General features: G+C 40.1%; 1 protein-coding gene across 1 annotated transcript; it reads left to right on the forward strand.

Annotated features, from left to right (window-relative positions):
• Positions 934–5,697, forward strand: LOC107621312. Its single transcript, XM_016323341.1, has 3 exons — positions 934–1,213; positions 1,310–4,047; positions 4,126–5,697. The coding sequence occupies exons 1-3, from the start codon at positions 934–936 to the stop codon at positions 5,695–5,697; spliced, it is 4,590 nt and encodes a 1,529-aa protein (XP_016178827.1).

Below are 9,871 nucleotides of genomic sequence, written 5' to 3' on the forward strand. Positions count from 1 at the left end.
TATTTTATTATGGACTGAAACCTTTTTTTTATGTTATTTGTTATAAAATTGTCTTTAAATTGTCTGTTCGTCAAAAATCATTAAAATCAATAATAAACTAGTTGTAATGAAAAAATAAATAAAATATTTTATATTTTTAGACCAAAGTAATGGCACACATAAATTAAATATATTTTAAAAAATATAATTAATATATTGTTTACACTATGTAATCAATGAGCATCCATCTATGCCGCTTAACTTTTCTTTATAACTATTCGTTCCTTCTTCTTTTAAGTCGTTTTATGATGATTAGTTGAATTTGAAAGAAAACAAGATTAATAAAATGGGTAATTACATCATAAGAAAAGAAAGTCTAAAAATTAAAAACTGTGTTTGTGAGGCGATGGTGATAGTGATGGTTATTGATATGATCAGTAAAATCAGTTGCGAGTTATAACTCGGTAACGTATTCACGATAATAACCGAACATTTGCAATAATCGGCATTTATTTCCATAACGTCGGACATATGATTAATTTTCTCCCCAGACGTTACGACTCGGACAAAACAATCATCTCTATCCGAGCAAGTATAAAAGAGAGAAACAGAAACAAAAGAGGTATGCAATCTTTTCTAAGAAAAAGTCTTCATACACATTCTCTTATTGACTTGAGCGTCGGAGTGCCTTTGCAGGTACCCACCTTTCCAACCCTTCCCTTGCCGACGAGGTTCGCATCGCGCCTTAGGAGTTTGCCGACCTTATCGGGAAGACGACCTATACCTTGGCTCAAGCTGGTAAGAACATTGGCGCCCACCGTGGGGCCCGAAAATTTGAAACATCATTTGTGGTAATCCCCAAAATCTTCTTACATTCTCATGGCTGACACTCCCCCGCCCACTCCATCCGAGCTTTTACGGATAGTGACCGAGCTTCAACAAGCAAACCAACGAATGGCGGAGGATAACCAGAGAATGCAAAACCAAATCGCCCAATTGGTACAAGCTCGCTTAGAGCACAATAATGATGACCACGAGAACAACGAACGAACTCATGTTTCTGAGACACCTCAAAGCAACAATGAAGGAAATCACCAGAATGAAGAAGCTCAGCCTGACAACGAGGAAGAACAACCTGACAACTCTGCAGGGCCATTTACAGCAGATATAATGAACTTTCAGCTCCCCAGACAATTCACTCTTCCGTCAACTCTAACCCCATATGACGGATTGGGTGACCCAAAGTAACATGTCAAGAAGTTCCGATCTATTATGATTGTTAATGGTGCATCTGATCCAATTCTTTGTCGATGTTTTCCATCTTTTTTAGACGGTTCTGCACTTGACTGGTTTTGCTCTTTGCCTGCAGAATCGATATCCCGTTTTCAGGAGTTAGCTGGCCAATTTGAAGACCATTTTGCAGCGTCCGCAATATACCTCCACGATTCTGACTATTTAACGACTATTAAGCAGGGACCACAAGAGAGCCTGAAGGATTACATCACCCGCTTTATAAAGGTCGCCATGAGGATCCCCGACCTCCATCCAGAGGTCCATCTCCACGCCATTAAAAGCGGCCTCCCCCCCGGCAAATTTCAGGAAACTATCGCTGTGACAAAGCCCAAAACTTTAGCCGAGTTTCGTGAGAAAGCCAAAGGTCAGATTGATGTCGAAGAACTCAGGCAAGCAAGGAGGACAGAAAGATCAACCACAAGCAAAGACGACGATAAACCCCGGGATGGCAAAAAAGCATTTAAGCCGGTCCCTCGTTATGACTCATACACTCAATTCAACACAAAAAGGGACGACATTATCAAGGAGATACTCAACTCTAAGCTAATTAAGCCTCCTCGCAAAGCCGGCAATTATCCAGAATCAAAAAGCGTTGACAAATCGAAATATTGCACTTTTCACCAGAAACACAGACACACAACCGACGAATGCGTTATTGCTAAAGATCTCCTCGAAAGACTAGCAAGGCAAGGGCATCTCGACAAATTCATCGCAGGGCATATCCAGAAGAACACTATCCCCGCCCCCGATACATCAGCAGCTGGCACATCCTCAAAAGGAAAGGAAAAAGCACCGGCCCAACCTAGAGGAGTAATAAATTGTATTTCAGGGGGTTACGCTGGAGGAGGACACACAAGCTCGGCCCGAAAATGCACTTATAGGGCCATGCTGGCAGTAACGGATGCCCCAAACAATCCTTGGCCACTGACGAATGTCCCAGAAGTGACCTTCAGATCAGCCGACTTCAATGGTGTCGATACCAACCTAGATGACCCTGTTGTCATCTCTATTCAGTTAGGAGACCTGATAGTAAGAAAGGTTTTACTTGACCCAGGAAGCAGTGCGGATGTCTTATTTTTCACCACCTTTGAAAAGATGAAGCTGAGCAACAATATTCTGCAGCCGTACTTTGGAGACCTGGTCAGATTCTCAGGAGAACGAGTTCCTGTACTAGGATCAGTGTGGTTACAAACCACACTCGGTGAGCAACCATTATATAGGACGCAGGATATTCAATATCTTGTAGTTGATTGTTTTAGCCCTTATAATGTCATTTTAGGTAGACCCTTTTTAAATAAATTTGCAGCAATCGTATCTACTATTCACCTTTGCGTCAAGTTCCCTGTGCAGGACAATGTGGTAGCTACGATTCACGGAGACCTCCAGGAAGCTCGGCAATGCTATAACACGAGCTTAAAGCCCCTCAAAAAAGCTGGACAATCACAGATCAACTCCATAAAGTCAGAACAGATAATACCAGCCGAACTTGACCCTCGGGCTGATTTCGAAGATCGGCCTATGCCAAATGAAGAGCTAACAAAGATCACTCTAAATGATGACCCAATGAAGTTCACTTTTGTGGGCACCTCAATGAGTACTGAAGATAGAAAAAGCCTTGCAAGTTTCTTACGGCAAAATGCCGACCTATTTGCATGGACCTCTGCTGATATGCCAGGAATAGATCCGTCTGTTATAACATACAAATTGGCAATCAATCCAGCAGCTCGGCCGATCTCCCAGAAAAAAAGAAACCTCGGCACCGAAAAGCGACAAGCATCAATAGCTGAGGTGAAAAAGCTAATCGACGCCAATGTCATCAGAGAAATCAGGTTCACAACATGGCTGGCCAATGTGGTTATGGTAAGAAAAAGTAATGGTAAGTGGCGCATGTGCGTCGATTTCACTGATTTAAATAAAGCATGTCCTAAGGATGCTTACCCTTTACCTTGTATTGATACTTTGGTTGATAACTCTTGTGGTTACGGTACTTTAAGCTTCATGGACGCATATTCTGGTTATAACCAGATCCTTATGCACTCAACAGATCAAGAAAAAACGGCTTTCATAACTGAGAATGGTAATTATTGCTATAATGTTATGCCTTTTGGCCTAAAGAATACAGGGGCAACATATCAACGGTTGATGAATAAGATCTTCGAGCAGCAAATAGGCCGAAATATAGAGGTTTACGTTGATGATATGGTCGCCAAAACCAAGCTCGGCGACTCCCATATCCAGGACCTGGCCGAAATCTTCGGGCAAATCCGACGATACAATATGAGGTTAAATCCAGAAAAGTGCGCCTTCGGGGTTCAGGGAGGAAAGTTCCTCGGATTCATCCTCACTAGCCGAGGAATTGAAGCAAATCCAGAGAAATGTCAAGCAATACTCGACATGCAAAGTCCATCCACAATAAAGGAGGTTCAAAGGCTAACAGGACGATTAGCCGCTCTATCTAGGTTTTTACCATGTTTAGCACCTAAATCCTCAAACTTTTTCCAATGTTTAAAAAAGAACGCAAAACATTTTGAATGGAACCAAAACTGTGAAATGGCTTTCAAGAGCTTAAAAGAATTTCTTTCAAAACCCCCCGTTTTACAAAAACCAAAGTTCGGCGAGCCATTATACATATATTTGTCTATTACTGATGTGGCAATTAGTTCTGCTCTTGTAATAGAAACAGATAAGGCCCAACAGCCAGTCTATTTTGTGAGCAAGTCCTTACAGAACGCCGAGCTTCGCTACCCAAGGTTGGAAAAGCTCGCCTTGGCCCTAGTATTCTCATCAAGACGCCTCCGACCATATTTCTAGAGCCACACGATCATTGTTAGAACTGGACAACCTTTACGGCAGGTTCTTTCAAAACCCGAGCTAGCAGGAAGGCTGATTAAATGGGCCATTGAGCTGTCAGAGTTTGACATTCAATATCAACCAAGAAGGTCGATCAAGTCCCAATACGTAGTTGACTTCGTTGCTGAACTCATGGAACCATGCTCAGATGCATCAAGTACAGAGTGGACCTTATTCATAGATGGCGCTTCCAACCCTCAGGGTGCTGGTGCTGGAATATTACTCGAAAGCTCGGATGGCATAGTTCTCGAGCATTCTCTCAGATTCTCATTCAAGGCCAGCAATAACCAAGCCGAGTATGGAGCCCTCATAGCAGGGCTCAGGTTAGCCATCGATTTACATGTTGATAATTTAAAGGTTTACTGCGATTCATTATTAGTCGTTCAACAAGTGAACCACAGTTTTCAAACAAAAGACCCGATCTTATTGAAATACTTGGATATTGTCCAACAACTTCTAAAAAATTTTTCAACCATTGAGGTTATTCACATACCTAGGGAGCAAAACCACAGGGCAGATATTTTGTCAAAATTAGCAACCACACAATCCCACACCGCCACCCTTTTACAATCAACTCTAGATAAACCAAGCATTGATGCATTTAATGTTTTAAACATAGATAATAAAGACAGTTGGCAACAGCCTTACATTCAGTACCTCTGTTCTGAATCCATTCCAGAAGAAATTGAAGATAAGAACAAATTCAAGAGACATGCCTCCTATTATACGTTGTTAAGTAACATTCTGTATAGGCGAGGATACTCTCGACCTTTGTTAAAATTTTTGGACAGGTCAGAGGCCGACCTTGTCTTATTCGAGGCCCACGAGGGCATTTGTGGAATACACTCCGGAGCTCGAAGCCTAGCACAGAAAGTTCTTCGAGCCGGCTTTTACTGGCCGACGATATGGGAAGATAGCAAACACAAAGTCAGAACCTGCAATAATTGTCAGAAGCATTCGCCGATCATTCATCTACCAGCAGAGCATCTTCATCATTCAGTGGTAAGCTGGCCATTTGATAAATGGGGAATCGATATTCTAGGGCCATTCCCTATCGCTGCAAGACAGGTAAAATATTTGGTAGTTGCAATTGATTACTTTTCTAAATGGATCGAGGCACAACCCTTGGCAAAAATCACACCAACACAAATGATAAGCTTTGTTTGGAAAAGCATAATTTGCAGATTTGGTATACCCGGTCACATTACAACTGACAATGGTCGACAGTTTATCGACCAAAATTTTAAGAATTTTTTGCAGAATCTAAAAATAAAGCAACAATTTTCTTCCGTCGAACATCCACAGTCCAATGGGCTAGCAGAGGCTGCTAATAAGGTCATCCTCCAGGCTTTACGAAAAAAGCTTGACAGTGCAAAAGGATTATGGGCCGAGCTCGTCCCAGAAGTACTATGGGCATATAATACTACAGCTCATTCGACAACCAAGGAAACCCCATTTCGTTTGGTCTATGGATCTGAAGCTATGATTCCTATAGAAGTGTCCCAGGGCTCAATGCGGACGTTAGCCAAACAACACGATCAAGCTCGGCAGGCAGAGCTCGACCTAATCGAATAAGTCCGAGAAACAGCAGCCATTCGGCACCGAGCATTACAACAACAACTTAGCCGACGATATGGGCGGAAGGTGATCCCAAGATCCTTCAACATTGGTGATTTAGTATTCAGAAAAACCGAACAAGCTCGCCGACCTCCCTCCCATGGGAAACTCGCAGCAACATGGGATGGTCCGTACAGAATATATGAAGTCCTAGGCCGAGGAGCATACAAATTGGAAGAAATAGATGGCACTAAACTTCCTAGCACATGGAACGTCAGCTCCCTCAAACGATATTACAGTTAATAAAGCAGCATGCCAGTACTCTTTTTCCTACCATGAAAATTTTTTCCCAAAGGGTTTTTGCTCGTGGAGGTTTTAATGAGGCTGGCTTACCTTGAAACGATATTGTACAGGTACTGCTATTAATAAATTGTAACTTTTTATTTCATACATATTCATTAAGCCAATTACTTTTTCCCGAAAGGAACTTATTCCATACAACGTTACACTCCTTCAAAAGAGGAACCGATCATATCAAAAGTCGCATTACTATAATACGAATGCGCGAAAAACATAATTATAACTATCGTTTAAGCCAACTCAGGGCAACAAAATACATGATTAGGAAACAGACAACCCTAATCAAAACAGTTTTTTACCAATAAATACAGAACATTAAGTTCGGCAAAAGGAGCCAAATTGTCACTTCGAACAGCTAAGTGAACCTTTCAGTTATGCAAAAAACAAGCTACTAACACTACATATGTAAGATATTAGTCACCCAAATTATCATCTCCCTCCTCGACATTCTCTTCGTCGTCAACAAGTTTACCATCCCGAATTATCTTGTCGGGATCCATAGCGAAAAAATCTCCATCAGGAATTAGAAACCTCGCTTGGTTAACACCTCGTTGAAACCCCTAAGCGAAAGCATCTAAGATATCCCCTTCCTTACGACTCTCAAGCTCTTTCATTTTTGCCGACACCTCGATAATCTGATCACTCAAACTCGTCAAGTCATTCTCTTTCTTTTTCAGCAAACCAGAAATCTTTTCATGGCATTCTTTTTCCACCTTCAACTCAGTTTCAACCTCAGATACCCTTTTCTTTAAATCACTCACACTTGTTTCCTTCAGCAACAGTTGTTCCTTTAACTCGGCAACTAGGGAAGCCTCACAGATTGACCTTCTATGTTTTTTCTCCTGACTCCGCCCGATGCTAGCCAATCGAAATCCTAGTACCTAATATTTACAGGTCAGTGTTCGGTTATCAAACATGTTTCTTATACCAAAAAAAAACACACAGAACAAGAAAGATTACAGAAAAACAACAACCTGTAGAAATTGATCAACCCCTATATCCCCAACTTCCTCCACTCGCTTAATGTCTGTCATAGTCTGAACGACTTCATCGGCCACAACGTTGAAAGGAAACTTCTTATTCCACACTGAAGAACCTTCCCCTTCCTCTTCAAATACGTGTAGCCTCTCTTGTTTTATCAAAAAGTTTGATAAATCTTCCAGTTGAACGCTTTCATCCTTACCTTGTACCTCTTCTGGCAGAACTGATTCTGACTTCCTCTTTTTGAAAACAATCGCCTTCTTCCTCGGCGGGGGCTGATTAACTTCGGCACCTCCATCAACCTTGTCTTGATTGGATGACGATCCCTCAAAATTTTTGGTCTTAAATCGAGACCTTAGGCTAGATGCAGTTACCCCAGGAAAGTTGCCGGCTGCAACATAAAAACATTATTTGATCAGCCCATCAAAGATATTAAGGATCAGAACCAAAAAACAATCTTTTCAACTTCTTACCGAAATATTTTATAACAGAATTCTTATCTTCCTCCCAGGGAAGCAGATCAGAAACCGAGATTAAACCACCTTTACCAACCATCTCTATCAGAAACGAAATTATACATTCATTTCGACCGTTTATGAATTCAGGACCCAGTATGTGTTGCGGATGGCAACACCAGTACATGGGAAATTTTTCCCCCAAATGCTCATCAACATAAAATGGAAATTCCTCATCAACCGATTTTACTTTCAGAAACATTTCTTTGAAATCTTTAAAAGATGATTTATAAAGCTTGAAGACAGAAAAACCTGGAGTACTATTTAAATTAATCCACAGGCCCTTCCATACCCCTTTAGCTTGGAATAAACAAAAAAACAGTTCCAGCTCCGCTTCAATTTCAAGAAAATCCATTAGAGCTTGAAAACATATGATAAAAGCCCAGCCATTCGGGTGTATTTGAGAGGGGGCGCAATTCAATTGTTTCAACACATTACACTCAAAGCTAGTAAAAGGAAGCTTAACTCGCAATTCCTCCATGACACAGTTGTACATATAAAAGCTTTGAAAATTATTTTTTCTATGAAAAACACGATCAGACCGACTGCATGGCAGCAGTTCCAGCCGAAACTCAGTCCTCACTATCCTACCCAGGTTTACCCTGTTCACACTCTCAATATCAGAAAATAAGGAAGCACGTATGTGAACGTCTTTTTCAACCCAACTATAATCCTCATCATTTTCAACTTGAGGTAACAATTTTTTCTTTTTATCACCCATTCTCAGTGAAAGATTAGAAGCAGTAGAAGTAAAGAAGGTTTACTAACCTCTGGTACTCATGCTTCTATGAAAAACTGCTGCTTCCCACTTAAACAGAATACGCAGGGAGTCAATCTTGAACCTAAGCCACTAATTAAATGAACCTTTCAGTTCCATGATTTAATCCACGCCGTTTACCTAAAGCCACTTAGAACGGTTACGAAGTAACTTTGGAAGTTGAACCAAGTCATAATAATGACTACGCACAACGCCCAATGAAACAAAATGTTTCAAAGTTACTTCGCACCTCTCTATACACTAAAAGTAAACCTGAGTGAGCCACGTTGACCTGGGGGCTCCGTATACCGAGCTATAACTCGTCAAAAAGCTCAACCCGTCTCCTCAAGGCCAGGCTAAGCTTGGGGGCTGTGATATGACCAGTAAAATCGGTTGCGAGTTATAGCTCGGTAACGTACCCACGATAATAACCGAACATTTGCAATAATCGGCATTTATTTCCATAACGTCGGACATAGGATTAATTCTCTCCCCAGACGTTACGACTCGGACAAAACAATCATCTCTATCCGAGCAAGTATAAAAGAGAGAAACAGGAACAAAAGAGGTATGCAATCTTTTCTAAGAAAAAGTCTTCATACACATTCTCTTATTGACTTGAGCGTCGGAGTGCCTTTGCAGGTACCCACCTCTCCAACCCTTCCCTTGCTGACGAGGTTCGCATCGTGCCTTAGGAGTTTGCCGACCTTATCGGGAAGACGACCTATACCTTGGCTCAAGCTGGTAAGAACAGTTATAATCATCCAATTCATGAGGTCTGAAAGCAGAAAAAATGTCATTTAAGTTTGCTGACTAATGAGAATGTAGCTTTCTCATATGTTTGAGCCTCAAAACTAAATTGAAACATTTACAACAACATGTGTGGTATGAACTAAAAACTTTAATCGAAACAAAAAAATATGAGCTAATTGATCACAAATGAACTCTAATTAGCATCAATTATCACAAAATAATACTTAATAATTAAAGAGTAAACACAATATCTCAAAATTCTAATCCACCCACTAAAAGACTTAAACAACTTCATAATAATCATTCTATCATCAGTTAATCACAATCAAAATAATCATAAATTTTGTGTAAAATAGAGAAAAAAGACAGCAGCAGAGATAAAACATCACCATATAGCATCAGTGGTAAAATGGAACCAGAAGTATAGCTCAGGAGAAAAAAAATTTTTGCAATAGGGATTATGCCGACTTAATGTAGCAGCATCAATAATGAACACCGTGAAAGATTAAACATGACAAAGGTATCAGTGCACAAAAAGATTAAACTAACTGTGATAAAAAAAAAAGATATCGAAAAAAAAGAAGAGGAAGCACAACAATAATAAAAATGGTAGAGAAGAAAAAAATAGAAAGCAAGAAGGTGGAATAAGGAAGAACAAAATTAATAAAAAAAATTTGTCATTTCAAATTTTATTTTTAGTCATTTTTTATAAATATCACATAAGTAAACCCTTTTTAATAATTTTAACATGAAAGGATTTTTTTAATAATTAAATGTTTCTAATAGTCTTTAAAAATAATTTTTCCAACAATAAAATTGTCCAAAA

This window comes from Arachis ipaensis, chromosome B10 (assembly GCF_000816755.2).
Source record: "Arachis ipaensis cultivar K30076 chromosome B10, Araip1.1, whole genome shotgun sequence".
Taxonomy (NCBI): Eukaryota; Viridiplantae; Streptophyta; class Magnoliopsida; order Fabales; family Fabaceae; genus Arachis; species Arachis ipaensis.